General features: G+C 48.2%; 1 protein-coding gene across 1 annotated transcript; it reads right to left on the minus strand.

Annotated features, from left to right (window-relative positions):
• Positions 1-1,036: 1,036 nt before the first annotated feature.
• On the minus strand, positions 1,037-27,232 carry GTF3C5 (general transcription factor IIIC subunit 5). Its single transcript, XM_015413979.1, has 12 exons — positions 27,073-27,232; positions 22,678-22,894; positions 20,291-20,489; positions 15,173-15,368; positions 14,128-14,232; positions 10,470-10,584; positions 8,498-8,578; positions 6,208-6,305; positions 4,963-5,045; positions 3,470-3,532; positions 2,716-2,720; positions 1,037-1,411 (listed from the first exon to the last, which is right to left on the minus strand). The coding sequence occupies exons 1-12, from the start codon at positions 27,214-27,216 to the stop codon at positions 1,248-1,250; spliced, it is 1,470 nt and encodes a 489-aa protein (XP_015269465.1). The 5' UTR covers positions 27,217-27,232; the 3' UTR covers positions 1,037-1,247.

The following is a 27,232-nucleotide window of genomic DNA, read 5'->3' on the forward strand; positions in this document are numbered from 1 at the left end:
TTTTTTTTAACAAGGAAAAGACAACATCAAGATGAGAGCCGGCTTCAGAGAGTTCAGTTTGTTTCGAAATGCTCCGGAGCCTCCATCAAACATTGAAGCCCCTTTTTTTATCAACTCTGTCCCTGCGGTCTGCACAGCCAAATTGCTGTTACCCGGGTCTCCCTTGCAGCGATCCAGAGGGCAGACATACGTGTGACTGACACGGCAGCTGCCTTTGAGCGCATCTGCACTGGAATCGAATGTCCTCAGCCCCTGGTTGATCCCGGGCATCAGCAGGCTGAGAAGTAGCAGAGCGGCACGTAGAAGGAAGCAGACAGCAGGCCGCTGAAGAAGAGGCGCTCTTGCAAAGAAATGTGAGAAAGAGCAAGGCCCAAGGGGGACGACGAGGACGGCCTGGCTTGCGAGCAGAGGCCACCGACTCCACGCTGGCCGACTGAGTTCAGGATACAGATGAAAACCAGAAATTTTGAAGCTCGGAAAAAAACCCGGGTTTTTTCCAGTGTTTGTTGTTGTTTTTTTAAACGGAAATTTTCGGAAAAATTGAAAAAAATGCCACATTAGCATTTCCTTTGCCTTTTCTAGATTGAAAGTCATTCTGTTATTTTAGGAACATAAAATATGACTATGGACATTTTTACTTGGCATGAAATTATCACAACTAGCATATTAAAAATATAGTGTATCCAAACAATTGTTACAAACAGAATACCCACCCACATGCAAAAACAAAACTGAAACCTTTTTCTTTTCTTCTGACAATAGCACCACCTAAAGGAAGAAATGCATCTTGTTCTTGCATTGGAGAGTTCAGTTTGTAACCTAGGACTTTCTTATCCTCAGTGCACAGAAATTAGATCAATCTGATACCATATATATATATATATTAGAAATGATTTGGAAAATATTTGAACACCTTGTCTTAAAATATTTATTTTAAAATAAAACGTTCCATAATCAATTTTTTCTCTTCTTTTTTCAATTTTTCAAAAAAAAAAAAAAAACACCAGAAAAGCCTGCAGGAAAAAAACGGGTGGAAAACGTTTTTTTCCTAATTTTTCTGGTTTTTTTCCGGACCTTCACATCTCTAGTTCAGGACAAACCTCAGGGTGGCATGCATCGAGGTCAATCGTAGATGGATCGGCATGTGTCGGATCGAGTCTTGCAGATCAAGTGGGCTCGCCAGCAAATTGCTGGAATGAGGGAAGCCGAAGCGCCCCCCCCCGCCACCAGAGGTCAGCAACGTCCGTTCACACGTAGTCCAGAATCTCTGTTTCCATCTCGTTTTCACTCCCGTCCGAGGGCCGATCTTCTTCCTCCTCCTCCTCCTCCTCCTCCTCTTCTTCCTCCTCCCCGGACTCAAAGGTTAGCTGCTCTTTGCCCTCTTCGGCATTTGATGCGGTTGTGAACAGAGCTGAAACAAATCAGGGGAAAGGACTGAGCACTGAGAGCAGGGGAGGCCTGCCATTCAGTCACGGGGAGACCCAAAACCACAACCCGTTTGGTTTTCTAGCAGGTGTCTCTACCTGCAGGGTCCCCGGCCTTTCCGAGCCAGCGGGGGCACCTCTGGGATTCTAACGCAGGGCGGTGGTGGGCCCGGCCACAAAACGGCTGCCGCACCTTCCCTCCAGCGACACAGTGAAGATCCCTGTGCTTTGGCGGCCGCTGCTGCTGAAGCAACATTTTTAAAACGCGGCGCAGCCCATCGACTCTCCAGGGGCTCCCCAGAAGCTCTGCAGGGCAAAAGCCCCTCCCGGCCACACCCACATTCCCAAAACACTTGGTGGGGACCCTGGCTAGAGATGTAAAATTTTCAGGAATTTTGAAGGAACATAAAATATGACTATGGACATTTTTACTTGGCATGAAATTATCACAACTAGCCTATTAAAAATATAGTGTATCCAAACAATTATTGCAAACAGAATACCCACCCACATGCAAAAACAAAACTGAAACCTTTTTCTTTTCTTGTGACAATAGCTCCTCCTAAATGAAGAAATGCATCTTGTTCTTGCATTGGAGAGTTCAGTTTGCAACCTAGGACTTGCTTGTCCTCAGTGCACAGAAATTAGATCAATCTGATACCATACATATTTTTTAGAAATGATTTGTAAAGTATCTGAACACCTTGTCTTGAAATATTTTATTCATCCTGTTAAAATAAAACGTTCCATAATCACTTTTCTTTCTTTTCTTTTTTCAATTTTTCCAATTTTTTGGAAAAAAACAAAAAAGACTTCAGGAAAAACTCAGAAAAAACCCGATTTCCCCCCCAAATTTTTCCGTTTTCCCCCCAGGTCTTCATATCTCTAGCCCTGGCGCCCACGGGCACCACATGGGGGCCCTCTGCTCGAACGTGTGAAGGGAAAGAATTCAGTGCAGCTGGGCTGGTTTTGTTGTGACATCAGGGCAGGAAAGAGGGGAGGGCTGCAGAAGCAGGTGCAGCATCAGGGCAGGAAAGAGGGAGAGCTCCGGCAAGCCACTGGCTCAGCCTCAGGACCAATGCTCCCTCTAAGCTGTGGAGTCTTGGGAGCAAAAAATCCTACTTTGTGAGCTGCCGGCCTTAAAGCTCTGAGCGAGCGATTTGACTACTGCATAAATTAGTTTGCTCTGGAGCCCTCCTTCTTGAGCGAAGACAAAAATGTGTGAGCCGGAGGGTAAAAAACTGTGAGCTAGCTCACAATAACTCAGCTTAGAGGGAACATTGCTCAGGACCACATCTGCAACAGCAGGATCATCACAGCACCGATCTAATCCAACAGGCTGGCTGCTGCTGTGAGGATCCCTGAGAATGCTTCGGACACTTTGGAAGGGCTATGCCAAGTCTCAGAAGCATTTATTGAGGAACGCAAAGTTAGTGCCCACAGCATCACAAACGGAGAGATAATTTCATGCAGTGGTTAGGAGCGCGGACTCTAATCTGGGAGAACTGGGTCTGATTCCCCACTCCTCCAAATGCAGCTGCTGGTGTGACTTTGGGTCGGTCACAAGTTGTTTCAGAGCTGCTCCCTCGAGAGCAGTTTCTGTCGAGCTCTCTCAGCCCCACCTACAGGGTGTCTGTTGTGGGGAGGGGAAGGGAAAGGAGATTGTAAACCACTCTGAGACTTCTTCGGGTAATGAAGGGCGGGGTAGAAATCCAGTCTCTTCTTCTTCTTCCATATATGCTAGGTGAAGAAGAAGAAGAGAGAGTCTTGATACCCTGCTTTTCTCTTATCTTAAGAGTCTCAGAGGAGCTTACAATCGCCTTCCCTTCCTCTCCCCACAGTAGGCACCTTGCGAGGTAGGTGGGGCTGAGAGAGCTCTGAGAGAACTGTGACTGACCCAAGGTCACCCAGCAGGCTGCATGTGGAGAAAGAGTGGGGAATCAAAGCCGGTTCTCCAGATTAGAGTCCAGCGCTCTTAACCATGACATCACGCTGGGTCTCACGCCAGGTGCCACACCGGTCTGCCATCTCCCCCCCCCCCCCACCCCCCCCCCCGTACTGTGCACACTGCCTCGGTGCCGTCGTTCCTGTGGATGATCTTCTGCAAGCTGAAGAGAGACCAAGCTCAGGCTCACCCCCGCCCACGCAGGACAGGGCTGAACTACTCAGGGTGGCGCTCCAAAAGGCCGGCCCTGCTCTTGGACAGACCGAAGGAAAGAGCTCTAAGTTGGAAGAAGCAAAGGCTCGTGAAACTGAAGCTGCCTTCTACTGAACCAGACCATTGGTCCGTCAAGGTCAGTATTATCTACTGACTGAGAGTGGCTCTCCGGGGTCTCAGGCAGTGGTCCTTCTCATCACCTCTTGTCTGATCCTTTTTTTGACTGGGGATGCTGAGGATTGAATCTGGGACCTTCTGCACCCAAAACAGATGCTCTGCCACTGAGCCAGGGTCTCTCGCAGGTGGATGTGCCAAGCCGGCAGTGTGAACCATTAACTCATTGGCTTCCGGCTTTAAAATATCCAGGGCTCCCTTGGAAAGGAAGTCCCGGGGTTCGATGAGTAAATTGATCGAAAGCCCCAAGTGGTTACTGGAAGAAACGTTATAGCCAACCCTAAAACTGAATCAGAGGCAAACCCAGGCTTGTAACGATCAGTGTGAAGCGGTGGCCCAAATCATGATGCCTGGATGCATACGCTGGTACGATGCACGGACTGGAAAACGTGTGCCTGTCACAGTGACACTTTCAGGTGCGTGTGAAGGGGTAACGTGGTATTTCAGAGCAGGAGGGGAGGGTGGGGGGATGGGAGAATGCTCGCCTCTTACCCCTCCCCCTTCCACTCCATCCCATCCCCCCCACACACACACAGACAGACTGTAGCTCTCCTCCTCTCTTTGATTTGGCACTGGGTAAACAGCACACGCATGAGGAGCTGCGGTGGCTCAAGTGGTTAAGACGCTGAACTGCAGGCTGTGGAAGGTCAGTAGTTCAGCAGTTCAGCAGTTCTAGACCCGGGTGCCGCATGATGGAGTGAGCTCCTGTCTCTAGTTCCAGCTCCTGCCAACCTAGCAGTTCGAAAGCAAGAAATTGCAAGTAGATAAATAGGTACCTCTTCGGTGGGAAGGTAACAGCGTTCCGTGCGCCTTGGTGTTTAGTCATGCCGGCCACATGACCACGGAAACGTCTTCGGACAGCGCTGGCTCTTCGGCTTTGAAACGGAGATGAGCACCGCAACCCTAGAGTCGGATTCGACTGGCTTTCGAGCAAGGGAACCTTTACCTTTACCTTTAAACAGCACACGCATACAACATTGAAACTTGTTAAGGTCTCTTAAGGGGGGCTGGCCATTGATGTCCGAATTCCCTCTCCCAACTGCAGACCCCCCACTATTCCTATTTCTTAGGTTCTGCTGAACTCCACCCCCCCCCAAACAAATTTCCAGGGTCTGCATCAGTGGTCTGTACCAGCAAGAGCACAAACGGCGCGACAGACGGAGAGACAACAGAGCAGATCCCAAGGGTCAGAGCGGTGCTACGTACCATTCCACGTTCAAGTCACAGAGCTGATAGAACATCTGTCGGTAGGGAGGCAGGGACCCTTCTCGGAAGATGTAGATCGAATCCTAAGGTGGGGGGGAGGTGAGAAAAACAGTAGCCGGGGTGCCAGATGGGTAGCCTGGTTAGTGTGTAGCAGCAAAATATGACAGCAGTCCAGTGGCATCTTAAAGACAAACACAACTTATCCCAGGACAGGGTTCAAGGATTCCCAGGTTGTGTTTCACTCGAGAAGGCCTCGGCTCAGTGTGGTGGGGGATTGGGGGGGGGGAGCCCTCATCCATCATCACGTCCTTCCTATTCACCTTTGGCAGCCCATTCTTTCTGAAGAACCCAGGCTGGGAGAATTCCTTGGCCAGCTAACCCAATCCCATCCTTCCCAAACACCTTGGCCATGCATCTCCACACCCTTTTCGAAGAAGAAGAAGAGGGAGATGAAGAGGAGGAGGAGATTGGATTTATACCCTGCCCTTCACTACCCAAAGGAGTCTCAGAGCGGCTTACAACCTCCTCTCCCTTCCCCTCCCCACAACAGACCCCCTGTGAGGTAGGTGGGGCTGAGAGAGCTCTGAGAGAAACTGCTCTTTTTCAAGGACAGCTGTGCCAGAACTATGGCTTGCCCAAGGTCATCCAGCCAGGTGCAAGTGGAGGAGTGGGGGAATCAAACCCGGTTCTCCCAGATTAGAGTCCGCGCACTTTAACCACGACACCAAACTGGTCCTCCTTCACACGCACACCTGGCAGGCTGGAAATCTACAAGCTGGTTATGATGCTCCTACCTTGGCCCGCTCGCCTTCCGAAAAGCTCTATCGACTGGGAGAAGAGGCGGGTAACCCACTGTTTCCTCATTGGGTCATTTACCTGTGCCATCTATCCACACTACAGCCACATGTGACACCAGACCCCGACAGGCCTAATTGCACTCAAGGGCAGTGCCTCTGCATCAGGTGTGGCTACACTAACCTGCTACCCTGGGCTCCTTCCTTTCCATATCGCCTACTCCAAGCCTGCCCTGGCTTCCTATTTTCAATGACTACAGTAAGGGAGAGGAAGCCCCAAGAGAGTTTCTGCAAACTGGTCACTATGCACGTCCCCCATCCCGTCTTCAAAGACCCTGGTCAGTCTAGGGGTCAGAAAAGGACATCAGCCGTCCGGAGCGGGATTTTCTTCCGACAGCACCCGTACAAGAACGAGCGAAGCCGGGACCTGCACACAGAAAGCAAGACTGACCTTCAGTTTGTACTTGCTAAAAGCGGGCTTTCTTGGGCTGGGGGTCCCCGATGTGCTCAGCCCTTGCTTCAGGTCTTGGATGCCGGCCGCGTGACTTGCTGAAAAAGGCAGGAGAACAGGCCCCAGCCGCATTAGGACATCAAAAACACAGTGCAAGGCAAGGCCTTCCCCCTCTCTTTCAGTCTGTGTTGGGGAAGGAAAACCTTCTGTTCTTAGGTGTCCCCCAGCACAGTCAGTTTCCTGAATACACGGTCGACAACAGACAAAACTGAGATGGCAAATTTTCCCCAAAGGACAACTTTCGTATTCATCTGGAGATGTAACACTTCTGGGAATTTTGAAAGGATTGGAAAAAGAAAACACCACTGAGGTTTTATTTTCTGTTTAGAAAAAAAGAGAAATTTGTATGTCAAAAGTTTTACCCATCTATGAGATATGTATAATAAGCAGTTTTCAATGTTACAAGCTTTTAGAGTCTGATATTTAGACTACTTCTTTTAACTTGATGGATGTTTTATTCATATGTACACCCTAATAAGAAGACGGGGACGGCAAAGGATGAGATGGTTAGACAGTGTCATAGATGCAATGAACATGAAATTGAGCCAACTTCAGAGGACGGCGGAAGACAGGAGGGCCTGGCGTGACCTGGTCTATGGGGTCGCGAAGAGTCGGACTCGACTGTGCGACTGAACAACAACTACAACATTTTAAAAAATCATTTACAATTTACTTTGCAGTTACTCACAAATTTATGAATTAAAAAGTATAAATGCCATAACTTTCTACATGCAAAAAAATCTGAGGATACCCTCTGAGTCCAAAGAGAGAGAGAGAGAAACTGCTGCACTCTTCTGCTTGTATCTTATTTTTTGCCTTCTGAGAGATTGGGGGAAATATTGAAAATAGATAACAAAAAGTTTCTAGTAAAGCAAAATTGTGTTATTTGAGCAGGAACTCATGCCATCATAACAGGGCTAGCAAAATATTTGCATAACAGCTTTTTCTAACACTGAACAGCCCTGCTGGTTCAGACCAATAACCCACCCAGTCCAGCATCCTGTGTCACCCAGTGGCCATCCAGTTCTTCTGGAAAGCCAACAACAGGGCACAGAGGCTGAGGCCTTCCCCAATGTTCCCTCTTGGCTCTGGGATTCAGAGGTTTAGTACCTCTGAATGTGGAGGTTCCCCACAGTCACCATGGGCTAGTAGCCATTGACAGACTTATCCTCTATGAATCTATCTAATCCCCTTTTAAAGCGGTTTATCACTACATCCTCTGGTAGCAAATTCCACATTTTTAATCACTCTCTGGTCTAATCAATAGTGTATTATAACACATACAGCATATAACTGCAAACAACATTAGTCAGATTTCAACAATATATATATGCTTGAAAATATCCTGTATATGTCTGCAGCATACTCATGAAAATATTCTGTATATCTACAGCATACGCAGACATTATCATTATCTAATGCTGCCCATCATCTTACGTAACCTTCGTGTTACCCTTTTAAAAAATGTTGCCCTTTTAAAAAAGCATTTCATTCATTTTGAAAGAGAAAACATGTTATAGGAATTTCCCCAAAAAACACCACTCCCCACCTGTGTTCCCTCTAAGCTGTGGAGTCCTGTGAGCAAAAATTCTACTTGGTGAGCAACTGGCATTAAAGTCGTGAGCGAGTCATTTGACTGCAGCATAGATTAGTTTGCTTCGGAGCTGTCCTTCCTGAGCCAAGACAAAAATGTGCGAGCCAGAGGCTAAAAAACTGTGAGCTAGCTCACCCTAACTCAGCTTAGAGGGAACACTGCTCCCCACCTGTGTTCCCTCTAAGCTGTGGCGTCTCGTGAGCAAAAATCCTACTTTGTGAGCTACTGTCATTAAAGTTGTGAGCGAGCGATTCGGCTGCTGCATAAATCAGTTTGCTCTGGAGCCCCTCCTTCCTGAGCGAAGGCAAAAATGTGTGAGCCGGAGGCTAAAGAACTGTGAGCTTGCTCACGCTAACTCACCTTAGAGGGAACACTGCTCCCCACTACTTCCAGTTTTTCCAACAGAAAACAAACAAACAGCCCAAACATCTTTTCATAATCTTTTTCCATTCGTCCCCACCCCACCCCCGTGTCTTCAAATATCCATGCTCATCTCATTCAGGGCCCGCCGCAATGAGGTAGCCCAAATGGCCCATTGATGACAAGCAGGTCCCACCATTCACATTTCTCACTAGAGCCCACAGCAATGAATACCCCACCATTCCCCCACCCTTGCCTTGCGCTCACAGAGCATACCTGGCTTTTTCACAGTGATCGGTAGACTGTAGTTGTACGTGCTGCGTTTGGCTTTCACGGGCATGTCGTTCGGCGCATACCCTGCAGGAAACACACGTTTTCGTAAAGGAAAAGGGGATCAGGAAGAGCACCCGCAGGAGACGACGTTTTGCTGACTTGTTACCAACGCTCCCTCTAAGCTGTGGAGTCTCGTGAGCCAAAAATTCTACTTTCTGAGCTACTGGCATGAAAGTTGTGAGCGAGCGATTTGGCTACTGCATAAATTAGCTTGCTCTGGAGCCGTCCTTCCCGGGCGAAGGCAAAAATGTGTGAGCCGGAGGCTAAAGAACTGTGAGCTTGCTCACGCTAACTCACCTTAGAGGGAACACTGCTTGTTAGTGAGAGAGATCAGGACATGCTGAGGACCACTCTCAAAGACAGAAACCACTGATATGCAGACAGAGGGAGGGGTCGCTTGAGACACAAGAAGGGTCCCTTGTGAGAATGCAAGAGGTCCTGTAAGCAGGGCAAACTTTCTTGCTCATACAAAAGTGTGGCTAAGATAAAGGAAAGGGAGGTCCTTTGGTTTCCCACCCCTTCAAGGCATGAGGGCCTGCTAGACAAACCAGGGATGCAGGAGACTACCTCACCCCACCCCAGGTCATTCTTGTGACCATTCCCTGAGGTAGGTCAGGCCAAGAAACAAACTGACCAGAACTCACTAAGGGGGTTTCTACAGGCCTAATCCAGCACTCCAACCACTATGCTTCTCCTTCCAACATGAGCGGTCTAGGAGAAAATCACACTCCGCAGCAGTTAATGACTATTTTCTCATCTTCCCCCTACCTCTTTTTACTGTAATCATTTAACTACCAGTGGAAAAGAGCAGAAGTGAGCCGTGACGCACGAAAGCTCCTCGCCTTCCACAAATCATGTTAGTCTTTAAGGTGCTACTGAACACTTGCTCTAGTCTTTTCTACCACTACAGACAGACGAACATGGCTGGCCATCTTGAAGAAGTGAGCAGTGGCACACAAAAGCTCCTCACCTGCCACGAATTTTGTTAGTCTTTAAGGAGCTACTGAACTCTTGCGCTTTTCTACTGCTTCTGCTGCTGCTGCTACAGACAGACTAACACGGCTACTCATCTTTTAACTACCAGTTTAACTTTTCCTGAAATGTTCACTGAGCTCCCACATAAATCGAGGGGCAAAGAGAAGTCAGGCAAAATCCCTGAACGGCCCTTTCCCAGATTTGCTGAAAATGCAGGGAAGCTAAATTTGAAGACTTAAAACCAGCAGATTCCCATCTGCAGCAGCAGTAGTTAGCGGCGTTCTTTCCCCCACTCCGGTGTGGGGAAGAGAGCTGCAATAATACCTCTCCCCAGTGAGGCCTGGTAAACGGGGGGCTTTGCCAGCTAGATAAACGCCCCCTTCTCCAGAAAGGAAAAAGTGGGGAAGCCAGTCCTATACTGGGGGCAGGGGGGGGGGTGCACTGCAGAACGTGGACCTTTTCCCTGACCACATGAGAAAGGAACCTTCTAAAGGACAGAAGGGCTGGAAGCCGCCAGGGAGGAGGAGAGCGCTGGGAACACCCCTGAAGCTGCCTCACAGTGACTCAGGCCATCAGTCCATCAAGGTCACTATTGTCTACTCAGAGTCAGACCAGCAGCGGCTCTCCAGGGTCTCAGGTGGAGGTCCTTCCCATCACCTACCACCTCGTCCTTTTTAACTGGGGGTGCCGGGGATTGAACCTGGGATCTTGCACATGCAAAGCAGAGGCTCTTCCACTGGGCCGCTGCCTTTCCCTGGGCTGAGCTGTGCTTCAGGAGGGATCACCCACACGCCTTTTCAGATCTGTCTTCGCAACAACCAATACTCCAAACATGCTTTAAAAAAAAATTGCTTATGATTCTACCAGCTATTTCACAATTCTCATAAGACAATGGCCATTAAAGTGGGGCAGCCCCTTGGCTGCTGGTTCCTGTATTTACCATATTTCATTCCACATCGAATCCTGAAGTCCAGGACCTGGTAGATCTTTGCTTCTGGATGTTTTCTGGGATCATAACCAAAGCGAACCCACAGGCTCCTCCAGGGTCCTGTTAACTAAAGGAGCGCATGTATTATGTGGTTGCAAGAAAGAGTAGGGAGGCCGATTTCTAATTCAGTGTGAAAGAGCTTGCTGAGACAGAGAATTCCAAAACCTGCATTCTCAGCCCCAGACCAAAGATGTCATTTCAACTACACTCATTTGACCTGCAGCTGCAAAAACCTAGTTGTCTAGTTAATGACGACATCCAGAATTTATGCAGCACTCTGAAGACTCTGAAGTCTTTCAACATACACTTGCAGTTGATCCCACAACAGTCCTGCATGGTAGGCCGGTATCAGCCCAATACTGCAGATGGGCAGGCCTTGACAAATTTTCTTTGGCTCTAACCCAAAATCTAAGAGCCGGACTCATTTTTCAGCCTTCAGGGTTTTGTAATTTAAGGACCATACCATTTAATTGTGTTTCAGATGCAACCGATTAAGAAATGACTTCATCTGCCACTGGTAAATGGTGTAAAGTTAACATAAACAATGATATGAAAGTTGTGTGCATGCATTTTTATGTCCTGTCGCTAAACATATTCTGATGTGAAATAATACCCTTTGTACTACTACTGAGGAGTACTGAGAGACACTACAGTAAAATCACTGCTTGAAGACCTCAGTGCCACAGTGAAATTTTTAGGCGCCTTGGCATCCTGGCACCTGGGCATTTGTCAAGCCCTGAGATAGGGGCTGGGGCCAAGACAGGCTTGCTCAAGGCTGCCTCAGGATTTCATAGGCAAGGAGCGATCCAAACCATTGAGGGAGGAGGAAAGGGAGGAGAGGGAGGAGGAGATTGGATTTATACCCCACTCTTCACTACCCAAAACAGTCTCAGAGCGGCCTACAGTCTCCTTCCCCTTCCCCTTCCCCTCCCCACAACAGACACCCTGTGAGGTAGGTGGGGCTGAGAGCTCTTTTGAAAGCTCCTCTTGAGAACAGCTCTGAGAGAACTGTGACTGACCAAAGGTCACACCAGCAGCTGCACGCGGAGGAGTGGGGAATCAAACCCAGTTCTCCCAGATTAGAGTTCACACACTTAACCAGTACACCAAACTGCCTCTCTAGGTGCTGGCAACCCTCAGGCCTTTTGGCACTGGAAAGCGTCTGCAGTCCCCTTTAAAATCGGGCATGACCAGTTGTTGGTGTTCTTGACTGTGATACGCACTTGCTGAGAAGAGGGAACGAGCAAGGAGCTGGTTGTGCTTTACAGCCAGCTTGGTGGAGTGGTAGAAGAGTCAGACCAGGATCTAGGAGACCCAGATTCGAATCCCCACTCTGCCGTGGAAGTCTGCTTGGTAGGCTCGGGCCAGTCAGTCACTCTCAACTTAGCCTACCTTCACAGGGTTGGTGTCATGAGGCTAAAATGGAAGTGAGGTGAACAATGTCAGCTGCTTTGGGTCCCTTGAGGGGAGAAAGACCAGGTATAAACGAAATTAAAAATAACTGTAAAAAGAGAAGTCTGATATTCTTGTTCCCTTGGCTTCCTGCTTTGCGAATGTCACACACACACACCACCAGTGCTCCGAATTTTTCAGAGTTACTGCTGGATAACAAGACAGAATATGCAAAACTTTACTTCTGTCAGAGACACATTCCAAGAAAGACGTTTTTCTGGGGATAACTGATATAACTTTGTATCCACATAAAACACACACAAGAATAAAAATGAAATGCTTGGACAACCGCAAAAATTGTAATTGCACATACTGGAAGAACAACAAGATTTCAAGAGAAAATCTGCAGCTTTCAGTGTCAGCCAATAAGGGAGAGGAGGAGACAGGAAGCTAACCCCAGCAGGCACATTCAGGTGGGCAGCCAGGTTGGTCTGAAGTAGCGGAACAAAGTTTGAGTCCAGCGGCACCTTGAAGACCAGGATAACACTTATTATGCCCAGAATAAAATTTTCTTGGTCTTCAAGGTGCCATGGGACTCCAACCGTGTTCCAAGCAGACACAGCCTGTGCACCGTTAAGCTGAGAACCAGATTTATTGAGAACCATCCACAAAGCTAATAGTAACCCAAGCAGGTCACTGAAAACTTCCAGGGGCCCTTGCTGCTGGCTGCGTGAGTGTTTGCTCTCCTGGAACACACGCAAGCTAGACAAATGGCAACGCTCACCAGCCTAACACCTATACCCATGTTTTAGGGAAGAGAAAAATCCTCCCGAGTGACAAAGGTTAACTGATCAGGTTGACAAGGTAAAGGTAAAAAGGTTCCCTTGCTCGCAAGCCAGTCAAATCCGACTCTAGGGTTGCGGTGCTCATCTCCGTTTCCAAGCCGAAGAGCCAGCGCTGTCCGAAGACGTTTCAGTGGTCATGTGGCCGGCATGACTAAACGCCAAGGCACACGGAATGCTGTTACCTTCCCACCGAAGTGGTACCTATTTATCTACTTGCAATTTCTTGCTTTCGAACTGTTAGGTTGGCAGGAGCTAGAACTAGAGACGGGAGCTCACTCCGTCATGCGGCCCCCGGGTCTCGAACTGCTGAACTACTGACCTTCCACAGCCTGCAGTTCAGCGTCTTAACTACTTGAGCCACCGCAGCATAACCAGCCTCCTAACATTGGTTGGTTTACAGAGGAAGTAAACCTCTGAACCTCCAGAACCAGGAGGCAACATCAGGGGAAGGTCTTGGCCTCTATGCCCTGTTTTTGGCCCTCCAGAGGAACTGGTTGACCGCAGTGTGAGACGGGATGCTGGACCAGATGGACCACTGGCCTGACCCAGGAGGACTCTTCTTATGTTCTTAGGATGTTATGGAACATTAGGGGCACTAGTTTCAACAGCACTTCTACCAGTTACAGCTGTCTTACCACAGCCCTTCTCCATCTCCACCCTTCGCTGCTGCACTATCATACTGTTCCCAGACAGCTACACAACAGCTCCTGGTGTACCTTTCCATCTCTTGCAGGTAGATAATGAATTACGGCTTCAAAAGATGGCTATTTTTGCTCCATGACGGTTGAGGGCTGGTACAAACAGGCCAGGAATGGGTAACATCAGGGACATTTTCAGAATGATGAAGCTGGGTTCTTGTGACAATCAGGACAATTGCTGAGCCGAAGGGCAAACACCGCTTACCTTTTTTGAATTAAGTACTATTTATTTATTTATTTCATTTCATTTATACCCCACCCTCCCCACACGCGGGCTCAGGGCAGCTTACACAGGCACAAAAGTGCGATAAAAATACAAGTTAAAACAATTAAGGCACAAGTGCAGTAAAAGTCAACAGTTAAAACAGTTTAGGCAAAAATGCACATCTCACAAGATACATAATGACTACAATACTTACTCCCTATTGCATATCCCAATGGGGTCCAAAAAAAAGGGGGGGGGATGCCATGGCCAATCAGCCCGCACGGTGGTGGTAGTGGCAGCTTTTTAGATTTCTTTCTTTTTAGATTCCTCCTCAACTGGCTGATTTCTGGCAGAATTTCTGATTGCTGCCTCAACCACAGAACGTCTGTCCCATTGCCGACTAGATTATTCACAGTATATTTTTTTAATGAAAGAAAAATGAACTGCCACTCTGACAAAACACAACTCACCATGTAGAACGCTAAGTAGGGCAGGAGAAACTTCAGTTTGTCCGGATGAATGCTAATATTGGCCTTCACAGCATTGCGCGACCAGATGGGACGGACCTCAAAGAGCTAAAACGAAATACAAGAATGCGTGAAGGGACAGGCTGAAAAACAGGATCTTCCCCAACCCATGCAAACCCTCCTTGTTAACCATCACACTAAAATGCCTCTTTAAAGGCGCAGGAAAGCCATGTTTGAGAGGGAAAGGGGGTGCCCCCTAGCTGGGTCCTAGCAACCAGCTGGAATTCAAAAGAAGCAGCAGATTGTTGTAATGCATTATAACGCTATGGTCTAATACAGCGTTATAATGCTATAGCGCAACAGCAATCATGGACATTCCAGAAAAGCCTGAAAAAGCCCTCCAACTGGCAAGACAGGAGGGGGAAAGGCAACTGATAAGAAGGAGGAGAGGAGATTGGATTTATACCCCGCCCTTCACTACCCAAGGGAGTCTCAGAGTGGCTTACAAACTCCTTTCCCTTCCCCACAACAGACACCTGTGAGGTAGGTGGGGCTGAGAGAGCTGACAGAAACTGCTCTTTTTCAAGAACAACTGTGCCAGAACTATGGCATGCCCAAGGACAACCAGCAGGTGCAAGTGGAGAAGTGGGGAATCAAACCCGGTTCTCCCAGATTAGAGTCTGCACACTTAACCACTACACCAAACTGGAAAGTGCACTCACGGCACTCATATGGACACTTGGCTGCCTGTGTACATGCCTCTGCGGTCACAGGGGTGACATCAGGGAAACAGAGACCCCCTCGCCGTGCTGGGCCAGCCGTGCTATTTTCTTCTTTCCGTAGGCTTAGGCCCACTCTACCCATGACGCAGTGGCACACCCAGGACTCCTGCCAACCATACTTTTCACAACAGAGTTGTGGCAGGCCACCCAAGCTCCCCGATGAACATATCTGCCCGAAGTGGGTGGTGTTTCCAAAGACAAGTGTTCCAAAATTACACAGGAGTGCCCGTAAAGGACACAAAAAGAAACCTTCAGGGGCAGCCTACTTTTCTCAGTTCTTCCTCTGCTTTGTGATCGATGGCATTGCTGCACACTCTCTTCCAGGTCTGCTCGGCTGCATCCAGCGGTTTCAAAGGGATCTCTTCGTCCTCAAAGGTGACAAAGACGGCGTTGTGGGGCCGACGGGCCCGGCTGAGTCCTATCAGGTTCTCGCTAGACACTGGGGGGTTGTGATACCCTTCCCTAAGGATCAAATGGTGGGGGTTGGTGGAGAAGATTTTATTTAACAGTTAGCCATGTTTTGCAATATAGCGTTACTTCGGGGTCCATGCTTATTTCAGATAACCGTTATATGCATCAACCACATTTCTTTCCATTTCAGGGGGAGAGGGTGAAACGCACGGACTTGAATGTATTATGAATCTTCTCTGTGCATTTAGAGTCCATTTGGAAGCAGGCTGGAGAAAGGCCACCGCTCGTGAGCAGGCTCTTTGGAAAGGGTCTGAGAAATACAGACAAGTCAGGGAAGTCCACCTGCTACTTCAAAAGCTGTGTCAGGAGGGGGCCCCCTTTCGACCTCCTCCTGTCTCTCCGCGGCCCAGGGGACCAGGGAGGAGAACGGCAGGGGCTGAGCCCTGAAGCTGGGTCCGAGAGGAGAGAGGCCGGCAGGGAGACAACCACGCCCATCGAGGAGCGCACTCCGGAACAGCCACCTCCCAACGCCGGAGATCCCCTGCCAGGATTCCTCGGAGGACCGGGGATCGTCCCATCACCCCGCCAAAGGCACCCCCCCCCTCTGTCAAAGGAGGGCATGGGGAAGGAGGCGCCCGTCTACCTCCCCGCCATTGGCCAGATCGAGAAGAGGAAAAGTGGGGGAAATGTGCCTGGGGGCCCTCAGGGGCTGGCCTCAGTCCCCTGGCACTTCTGCTTTAAGACACGGGAGGCGGGGCGGGCCAGGGGGAGGGGAGTGAACAAAGAGAGCGAAAACGCCGCCAGGGAGGACACGCCCGGTCTCTTTGCAGTTGGGATGCGAGAAGGGAGAAAAGGGGTCCTCAGTGGCCCGATCCACACGGACGCTCCAGAAGTGCAGTGACTTCTGAAGCAGCGTCTAACTCCGCTTGGTTCCTCCCGGACCCTGGACCAACCGTGGCTCACAGGGCCGACCCAGCCTCAGGCAAACACTGAGAGCTGATACTGTTTATTTAATGCTGGGTCATCATTTCTGTTTATTTTTGCCATTAAGTCACAGCTGACTTATGGTGACCCCCGAAGGGTTTTCAAGGCAAGAGACGGTTCAGAGGCGGTTTGCCATTGTGTGCCTCTGCCTAAAGACCCTGGACTGCCTCAGTGAATATAAGAACATAAGAAGAGAAGCCCATGTTGGATCAGGCCAGTGGCCCATCCAGTCCAACACTCTGTCACACCGTGGCCAAAAATATTCCGGGTGCCCTCAGGGGGTCCAGCAATGGGGCCAGCACACTAGGAGCCCTCCCACTGTTGCCCCCCCCCGCACAATGGTCTCCCATTCATGGGCTGACCCTGCTTAGCTTCCAAGATCTGACAAGGGCGGGCTAGTCTGGGCTCTCCAAGGCAGGGCAGGGGAGAGAGCCAGCGCTGTCCGAAGACTTTTCCGTGATCATGTGGCCGGCAGGACTAAACACCAAGGCGCACGGAACGCTGTCACCTTCCCACCGAAGCGGCACCTATTTATCTACTTACAATTTCTTGCTTTCGAACTGCTAGGTTGGCAGGAGCTGGAACTAGAGACGGGAGCTCACTCCGTCATGCGCCACACTTGGGTCTCGAACTGCTGAACTACTAACCTTCCACAGCCTGCAGTTGAGTGTCTTAACCACTTGAGCCACCCAACCATAATTCTTTTTGACTAAGTTTTAAAAAGATAACTGATTTATTTGAGGAGGTGGGGCGGGTACGTTATATTATTATTTATGTGACAGAGAAATAAAAGCGTCTTAACCACTTGAGCCACCCAACCATTCTTTTTGACTAAGTTTTAAAAAGAAAAACTGATTTATTTGACGAGGTGGGGCGGGTACATTATATTGTTATTTATGTGACTAATCGTCACTAAGATGAAGAATGGAAAAAGCAGGGGAAAGGTTTTGCGTTTCAAAGGGAGAAAAAAGCAGGATTGGTGTGAAATGAAAGGATTTCCCTTTCAACTCCATCCATTTTCTACATGCTGCTGACTCCTATAAGCCCAACTCCTGTTGACTCAGACAGTTCAAGTTACTATTGTCATATCCTTTCATCTTCCTTTTTAAGAAGAAGGAGATTGGATTTATACCCTGCCCTTCACTACCCAAAGGAGTTTCAGAGCAGCTTACAATCTCCTTTCCCTTCCCCTCCCCACAACAGACCCCCTGTGAGGTAGCTGGGGCTGAGGGAGCTCTTTCGAAAACTACCCTTGAGAGAACAGCTCCGAGAGAACTTGTGACTGACCCAAGGTCACACCATCAGCTGTATGTGAAGGAGTGGGGAATCAAGCCTGGTTCTCCAAGATTAGAGTCTGCACTCCTAACCACTACACCAAACCCTGAAGGGTAGTGGAGATGTTTTTGCAAAGCCAGAGCATTTTTTTATTTTTTAAATGTTGCAAGACCTACTTGTTTGGACTGACATTTAGAGCTCAAGGTTGTTAGGAAGAGAGGAAAATTTCACCGAATCAGGGCAAAAACAGATGCAACACTCAACACAAGACTGCTTCCAAACTTCTCCGCCTACTTCCTGCAACATTTAGGGGCCTCTACTGATGTTGTCATGTTGCACAGTTCTTTACACACACACACACTCACTAAATGTAACTAACTGACTCCGGCAGGGGCAGGAAAACACCATGGGGAAGTTTGCCTTGCGTGTTTCAAGAAAAGATGTGGAGAATTCGACACAGGGGGCAGCAGCTGCGTCAAGCGTAAACCCAGTTCTGCCCTGACCCTCGTTTACTGATTTTTATTTTGTTCTCCTTCCTGAGCCTGTGGGATGAGATCTAACCATGAAGCCAGTGGGAACCCATGAGAATTTCTCAAGGGAAAAGTCGCTATCCAAGATAAAAATGTAGAATTCCCAAGAAGAGCGTATAGAAAGGAGCGGAGCACCTGAAGGGCAGCTGGATGATATTTACCTCCTTTTTTGGCTCCAACGAAGGCCACCATTGAGAAAAATCAAAGGTGCTGCTATGGGAGACATTACAGATGTTACCTCGACTAACTGGAAAGCAACCGAGATTACGGAGCAGGGTCTCCTCTGGTCAATGTCAGCTCAGAGATAACACGGCATTTGAGCCAGATACTAGCAACTACCCACATCCTGGAGTCTGTGTGGTGGGACGGGAGCAGCTGCATGCCAGGTGGGATCGGACTCCTTGAAGAGGAGTACATATTTCCCTTCACACCTTGTTTTGCTCCCATTGTGCATGCAAAACAAAGAGGAGTTAGGACTGGGTTCAAAAGCAGCGTACACTCTGAAATGCCTAAGGAGGATAAAAGATTCTGAGACAGTTACTAAAGGCACTCAGAGAGCATTCATTCCAGCCACCCTAGCGGGAAAATGCAGGTAACCACATGGGAAATATAAGGCCGTTCACTCCCTTTTAAAACGGGTCCTAAAGTGCTGAAAGACAGACAAACTTGGCTGGCTTGACAATCGTCCATAGTTGGTGTGTTCTCCACTCCTAGTTACTAACTCGTTCCGCTGCTATGGAATGAAGCAGTTAGTTCGACTTTTCCCTCCAGTTCATTTAAAGATATAGACGGGAGGTTAATAAGCTGCTATCCTGTGTCATTTAAGTTATCAATGCACAGTCTACACGCATTCTCTGCTCAAGTGGTAGAAAAGAGTAAGAGTCCAAGCAGCACCTTAAGGACCAACAAAATTTGTGGCAGAAGATGAGCTTTTGTGAGTCACTGTTATCTGAAGAAGCGAGCAAGTGGCTCACGAGAGCTCCTAGCCTTCCACAAATTTTGGGAGTCTTTAAGGTGCTCATGGACTCTTGCTCTTTTCTACTGCTACAGACAGGCTAACAGGGCTGCCCGTCTTGATCTGCTCAAGTGAAACTCGCTTTTTTTGGAAAAAAGAAAAAGAAAAAATGCCCCTATAATGCACACATAACAGGCCACCTTGATAAAACAAAAACAAAAAAGCCCCGAGGGGAAAATGCCTCCCTAACCAGGATGGCCCAGGCTAGCCCGATCTTGTCAGATCTCAGAAGTTAAAGAGGGTCAAGCACTGATTAGTGCTTGGATGGGAGACCACCAGGGAAGTCCAGGGTTGCTACGCAGAGGCAGAGGATGGCAGACCACCTCTGGAAATCTCTTGCCTTGAAAACCCCACCAGGGTCGCCAGAAATCAGCTGCGACTCGGCAGCACCTTCCACACTCACACACACACACATTAACTTTACAAATTAAAATAAAAATCCAGCAAACCCACGCAAAGACCCACTCGTCACACAGAAACCAAACAATGTGACTTCAGAGATATCAGGATACACTGGCTTGGTGAGGTGGGGGGAAAGCCTCAGACATAGCAACTGCATTTAACGCTTGCAAAGTACACAAGCGGTTCTTGAAATTGTTAGATCTGACAACCACAGAAGCAAAAGGGGGGGAACCCCAGCCGTGCCTTTTAAATAAAACACCTTAGCCACATAACTGCAATCCAGGGGAGTACCTTCTCCCACTTCGGACCAGTTAAGGCTTGCTCGTACGGACCAGTCCTCCAGCCACATGGAACTGTGAGGAAGCTTCACCCATCGGTGAAACTCCAACCTCTACCTGGGGCGAGAGTGCCTGATTGGGGGGGGGGGACACCAGCACCACATTTGTAGTAATCCAGGCAAACCAGCCACACTCTACAAAAACCCCCACGTCGTAAGCTCATCTGCAGAGTTCTGCCTCTCCCTCACTGCCTTGCTCGCTTGCCTGCCCTCTGCCAGTGTTTGGTTTCTCCTGGCAGCAGAGAGGGACAATGAAATCCCAGCAGCTCTATGGTCCTCAGGTGCTGCCAGTGAACAGGGGAGGGAGGAAATGTCAGTGGTGGGCCGCCCAATCGTAAATGCTTAGCGTTGAGTGCGGCAGAGCAGCCCACCTCCTGTCCAAAGCGTATCCTTAAGGCTACTTTGCTCTCATCGCAAGACAGCCACTGACCTATGCCGTATTTCTGGCCGGTAGTAATAATCCACAGGAGTGTCCAAGCGTGAGAAAATGGGCGGAGGGATGTAGAGCGGCAGTTCGTTCATGAAGAACTCCTCTTTCTCCGGTTTGAGCATCAACACTTTGTCATACATGGAGGTGTGCTTGCCTTGAGGTCCAGAGTGCACTGCCAAATACTGGAAATCGGACATCCCTGTATGTGGTAAGAGACAGGTGGATGAGAATCCATCCCAAGATGGACAGGTTCCCTTTCGCCGCACAGTGGAGGGAAGGGGACACAAGAGGAGTGGGCCTCTTGCACCGTTCCACCTAGGTCAGTGGTGGTGAACCTATGGCATGGGTGCCAGAGGTGGCACTCAGAGCCCTCACTGTGGGCACGCGTGCCATTGCCCAAGCCAGGCCCAGACCATTATTAAAGTGTCGAATTCTCTGCTAAATAATTTTAAGTAAGTGAAAGCATTTGGGATTGCTTTCCTTACTTTGTTTGGATCATCTTAAATTAATGTATGAGTTGTTTTTTCTAAAGTAAAACCTCAGTATTCAGGTTAAATTGCCGTGTTGGCACTTTGCGATCAATAAGTGGGTTTTGGGTCGCAGTTTGGGCACTCGGTCTCTAAAAGGTTTGCCATCACTGACCTAGGTGGTGCCACAAATTGAGGAATGCAGTCGATCTGCACAAGATTAGCCACGCAGTTGAGTGCTGAACACTAACAAGATGCCCCACCAAGTAATGCGGACGTGACCAAGAAGATGACATTTATTTATCTACTGCATTTATACCCCACGTTTTTCTCCCAGGGGAACCCAAAGCAGCTTACGATATTCTCCCCTTCTCCACTTTGTCCTCACAACAACCCTGCAGACTGAGCGTGTACGACTGCCTCGTGGCCATCCAGTGAGCTTCCATGGCAGAGTGCGGATGTGAACCTAAGTCTCCCAGACCCTAGTCCAGCACTCTAACCACTACGCCACGCTGCCTCCCCGAGCTACAGTTTCAGCTCAGAAGGCAGTTTGGTGTAGTGGTTAGAAGCGCAGACTCTAATCTGGGAGAACCGGGTTAGAGTCCCCCACTCCTTCACATGCAGCTGCTGGTGTGACCTTGGGTCAGTCACAAGTTCTCTCGGAGCTGTTCTCGAAAGAGCTCTCTCAGCCCCACCTACCTCACAGGGTGTCTGTTGTGGGGAGGGGGAGGGAAAGGAGTCTGTAAGCCGCTCTGAGACTCCTTCGGGTGGTGAAGGGCAGGGTATGAATCCAATCTCTTCTTCAGTTGGCAGCCAGGCACCGCTTCCCTCTCATGTTCCCTGCTGACTTTGCCCAGCTTGTCCCACCTGCTTTCCCTGTCATCCTCTTTGGACTCCTGTGCCTTCGTTACCCTTCCCTTACCCCCACTGCTTCCTTCCTCTCTCGGTCCCCAGTTCACCCCATCCTAAGCTTCCCAGGGCCGAGGCGGCCTCTGTGGCCCCCATTCCTAGGCAGTCTAGGGAAATAGAAGTGACCGTTATTTAGAACAGCAGAGAGGGAATCACTGGCAAGTCATGCCCTACATGTCCCCTTCCTACATCAGTTTGGTGTAGTGGTTAAGTGCACAGACTCTAATCTGGGAGAACCGGGTTTGATTCCCCACTCCACCACTTGCACCTGCTGGATGACCTTGGGCAAGCCGTAGTTCTGACAAGAGTTATCCTTGAAAGGGCAGTTCTAGAAAGAGCTCTCTCAGCCCCACCTGCCTCACAGGGTGTCTGTTGTGGGGAGGGAAAGGGAAAGATAAGACACTCTGAGACTCCAAGTGAAGGGTGGGGTATAAACCCAATCTCTTCCTCTTCCTCTTGAGATATTTGGCTAGGCACTGATAGAAACTGGATGCTGCAGACTCAGTCTGATCCAGAAAGGGGTTCTGAGGAAATTTCAAGTCAGCTTTTAAAAAAAAAGAATGACCTTTTTTTTGCATTTGTGTGTGTGTGTGCCTGTGTCTAGAAGTCATGGCAACCTCCAGTAACTTCTACAGGGGCATGGAGGATGTTCAGAGAGGTGGCTTGATAGCCTGCCTCTGCCTCGTGGCCCTAATATTCTTTGGAGGTCTCCCATCCAAATACTTGCCAGGGTCAGCCCTGCTTAGCTTCTGAGATTCGATGATCTGACGAGAATGGGCTTGCCTAGGCTATCCAGGTCAGGGCAAAAATGAATGACTTTTAATGAGCTGTTGTCACATAGCAAATGCACATTGTCCCATATTTGCATATTTCAGGGCAGATTCCAGAGGCCACTGGCCATCACTGGAGACCATACTGGACTAGATGGGCCAAAAGTCTGACTGAGCATAATGCAGCTTCACACGTTCATATAGCCCGCATGCAACAGACAGGTCAAACCATAATTATTACCTTGAAACTTATAGACTGTGGTAACAATCCCAAGAATCTCTACTTCAAACTGGACGTCTTCCTCAGACGCTCCGGCTTCTGTACGCTTCCTCCTTGTAGTCCTTTTCACTTTAAGCAGCATGGAAGACGTAGGGAAGCGGTTGGCACACACGGGGTGGCAGTAGGGGTCCTTGGGGCGGAAGTGGAGCTCAAGCCTTCTGCTAGGGTCAGCATAGACCTAAAGGGAATGTTCATCACCCATCAGTAACAATGGCTAGACCCAATCTGCAGCAGGCATCCTCCCTTCCATACTTACCTCCACCTCCCACAATTTGAGGGGAAACACCCAAGAATATACTATCGTGACCTCCCTGAGAACACATAAAAGCAGTAAATTACCAGCTACCCTTGAGCTTTGGGAAGGGCTGCAGCTCAGTGGAAGTGTCTCTGCTTGGCATGCAGAAGGTCCCATGTTCAGCCCCTGGCATCTCCAGTTCAAAAAGGACCAGGCAGTAGAGGATGTGAAAGACCTCTGCCTGAGACCCCGGAAAGCCACTGTAAGTCTAAATAGACGATATTGACCTTGATGAACCAAGGGTCTTTAGTTGTTGTAGATTTTCCGGGCTGTATGGCTATGGTCTTGGCACTGTAGGACCTGAAGTTTCGCCAGCAGCTGTGACTGGCATCCTCAGAGGTATAACATAGAAAGATGGAGTACTATCTGTGTCAAGGTCTGATTCCATATAAGGCAGCTTCATGTGTTCAAGTTCAGCCCCCAGAAAGCTTTCATCTGGCTCCCTAGTCACCCATGCTATCCCACTGAATGACAGGATATAAAACATTGGGCAGACGATGGCCCACTTCACTCTATACTCTTTTTCCAAACAGCAGTTCAGAACACATCCCACTCAAAGCTCATAAATTCCATTACCTGTTTATTCTTTGCATGTGGTACTCAGAGGTACACCATCTCTGAGGATTTAGCTATCATGGCTAGTGACCAAAGTCTGAGTTCAGTGGCACCTTTAAGGCCAACAAAGTTTTATTCAAAGTTTCCGTGTGCATGCACACTTCTTCAGATACAGACTATGGCTAGTAACCATTCATATAACACTTTTCATCTATTTACAGCCCTCTCCCAAACTCGAGGTAGAGAATTCCTTCCTTCCACACTATTGAGTCGGCCCATTTTTTTTTTACATGCAGTACCATCAATAGATAACAAAGATGAAACTGACTCTTTCAAATGTGTTATTCTGAACTGTTTTATGTAGCTTTTCATTGCTATTCTGTTGCACGCATTTTAAAAAGCAACCCTCCCAACTTTGTCTAAGCACAGTTCATTATGGAGTGGGTACAGGAATGAGGACTTCATATAAGGCTTTACACCAGGACCTTCGTTGCTTCCAACCAGAGGAATTTATCATGGCAAAAAAATGCCCCCAAATGCACACAGGAGGCACCCCTTCTCCCAGAGATCTGGGGCTTAAAGACAACAGCTTCCCAAGGTAAGACTGGGGGGGGGACTTCAAAAACAAGCAAGCAAGATGGAGTCCCACCACTCTTCCTTTTACACACAAACAGGGAAATATGAGAAATAAAGTTTATAATGGGCAGCTGTGTTGGTCTATGGCAGCACCTTAAAGACCAGTACAATTTTGAGTGTATAAGCTTTCCAGAGTCAACACTCTATATATGACAAAGGGAGTTTTGACCCTCAAAAGCTTGTGCCCTGGCAATTTAAAGCATTATTGGATAATAAAGGACCATTTATTACTTTCTCAACCAAGAGATTTCCAAACCTTCCACCCTACACAGTTTTATTGTGATTTTAAATGTTTTTTGTATTATATACTGTATTGTATTTTGCACTCGGCTTTGCCGCATGTGAGCCGCCCTGAGCCTTTGGGAGGGCGGGATATAAATCAAACTAATAAATAAATAAACAAACAAACAGTACCTTTCAAGCAGAATGATTTTATGTTGAGGACAAGCATATTTGTAAGATCTATTGAGTCGGCCCTTTTTTTTTTTACATGCAGTACCATCAACACTCATGTCACAGATAACAAAGATGAAACTGACTCTTTCAAATGTGTTATTCTGAACTGTTTTATGTAGCTTTTCATTGCCATTCTGTTGCACACATTTTAAAAAGCATGTTTTATACAAAAGCAACCCTCCCAACTTTGTCTAAGCACAGTTCATTATGGAGTGGGTACAGGAATGAGGACTTCATATAAGGCTTTACACCAGGACCTTCGTTGCTTCCAACCAGAGGAATTTATCATGGCAAAAAAATGCCCCCAAATGCACACAGGAGGCACCCCTTCTCCCAGAGATCTGGGGCTTAAAGACAACAGCTTCCCAAGGTAAGACTGGGGGGGGGACTTCAAAAACAAGCAAGCAAGATGGAGTCCCACCACTCTTCCTTTTACACACAAACAGGGAAATATGAGAAATAAAGTTTATAATGGGCAGCTGTGTTGGTCTATGGCAGCACCTTAAAGACCAGTACAATTTTGAGTGTATAAGCTTTCCAGAGTCAACACTCTATATATGACAAAGGGAGTTTTGACCCTCAAAAGCTTGTGCCCTGGCAATTTAAAGCATTATTGGATAATAAAGGACCATTTATTACTTTCTCAACCAAGAGATTTCCAAACCTTCCACCCTACACAGTTTTATTGTGATTTTAAATGTTTTTTGTATTATATACTGTATTGTATTTTGCACTCGGCTTTGCCGCATGTGAGCCGCCCTGAGCCTTTGGGAGGGCGGGATATAAATCAAACTAATAAATAAATAAACAAACAAACAGTACCTTTCAAGCAGAATGATTTTATGTTGAGGACAAGCATATTTGTAAGAAATATATAGCGGTAATGATCTATACACAGGTCAAGGAAGACCTCTTTCTTTAAGTTATCAAAAGGAGGTCTGTCAGGTTTACTGAGGATCAGACCCTATGATGGAAGGAGAGGAGACTGGGAGCTAGGGGCAGTGCTTAGTAGATTGGGGGGCAGGCAGGCCTTGGTGAAATACGGGCAAAGCCTCCAGACACCAAATCTGGAGGAATCACTCCCCCCCCCCCGCACAGCACAGGGGTGGAGCATGAGCAACATGGGGGCGGGACGAACTGCAAAGAGTTTTTATCAGGGCAAGCAGAAAATAATTATCTTAAAAGATTGTATTTTCTACCTTTCTAAAAGCTCAATGCAACTTTCAGAGTAACAGCCTGGTAATTCAGAAACAGGGGAAAAACCAGACTACAACCCGCAAACGGCCTGTTTCATTCCTCCCCATCCGCCTCTCACCCTCAGGAGGAGCCTAAACACTGGGGTTGCCAGCTCTGGGTTGGGAAATAACTGGGTATTTGGAGACGGAGCCCGGGGAGGGTGGGTATGGGGTGGGGAGGGACCTCAGCAGGGTCCAATACCATAGGATGCCTTCCAAAGCAAGCCATTTTCTGAGAGTCTGGAGAACCCATATTGTTCAGAAATCAATTGTAATACCAGGTCCCCACTAGAGATGTGAAGGCCCAGAAAAAAACCGGAAAAATTCAGGAAAAAAACGGTTTTTTTCCGTTTTTTTCCTGAAGCCTTTTTGGGTTTTTTCCGAAAAATTGAAAAAAGAAAAGAAAAGAAAAAAACGTCTTGGCCCACTTCATTGGTCCACTTCATTGGTCCACTTCATTGGTCCACAATATTGGACCACTTCAATTGACTCTCCCAGGAGGAAGTTGACAGGATCCTGGCAGCAGTAAGGCCGACTACTTGTTACATCAGATTGATGTAATTTCTGTGCACTGAGGACAAGCAAGTCCTAGGTTACAAACTGAACTCTCCAATGCAAGAACAAGATGCATTTCTTCCTTTAGGAGGTGCGATTGTCAGAAGAAAATAAAAAAGTTTCAGTTTTGTTTTTGCATGTGGATGGGTATTCTGTTTGTAATAATTGTTTAGATACGCTATATTTTTAATATGCTAGGTGTGATAATTTCATGCCAAGTAAAAATGTCCATAGTCATATTTTATGTTCCTAAAGTAATAGAATGACTTTCAATCTAGAAAAGACAAAAGAAATGCTAATGTAGCATATATTTTTTCAATTTTTCCGAAAATTTCCGGTTTTTTCCGGAAAAACCCGGGTTTTTTTTCCGAGCTTCAAAATTTCCGAAAATTTTACATCTCTAGTCCCCACGCCCCACCTGGAGGTTGGCAACTCTACCAAAACCGGGCAATTTTCACTTAACAGCATTAATGAGGCCGGGACGGAAAGAGTTCCCCTGAGCATGTGCCAAGTAGACCTCCTTCTCTTCCTCCCCCCCCCCGGGGCACAACGGGAGGCGCTTCCAAAGACCCAGCCCCTCTTCATTGCCTGCTGAGGGGCAGGAACAGGGGGCCCTTCCCTCACCCGAGAGACTCCGTCTTCGCCCCCCAGAGTCTGCAGCATCTTGCCCACGTTCCGCACCACGCCGGGGTACTCCACGCACACCAGCCGCTTGTCGCGCCGCAACTGGGGGGTCGCCGCCCCCGCGCCCCGGCCGCCCCCCGCCATTTTCCTCCGTGGGAAA

The sequence above is a fragment of the Gekko japonicus genome, unplaced genomic scaffold (genome assembly GCF_001447785.1).
Source record: "Gekko japonicus isolate JY-2015 unplaced genomic scaffold, Gekko_japonicus_V1.1 scaffold2029, whole genome shotgun sequence".
NCBI classification, from domain to species: Eukaryota; Metazoa; Chordata; class Lepidosauria; order Squamata; family Gekkonidae; genus Gekko; species Gekko japonicus.

What these genes read in the sequence shown, in the direction of transcription:
- GTF3C5 (XM_015413979.1), bottom strand. Translation starts at nt 27,216, where the DNA reads ATGGCGGGGGGCGGCCGGGGCGCGGGGGCGGCGACCCCCCAGTTGCGG. An exon ending in GATCACTGTGAAAAAGCCAG is followed by an intron (nt 6,306 to 8,497) that starts GTATGCTCTGTG and finishes TGCCTTTTTCAG; the next exon opens with CAAGTCACGCGGCCGGCATC. An exon ending in TTAGCAAGTACAAACTGAAG is followed by an intron (nt 5,046 to 6,207) that starts GTCAGTCTTGCT and finishes CCCCCACCTTAG; the next exon opens with GATTCGATCTACATCTTCCG.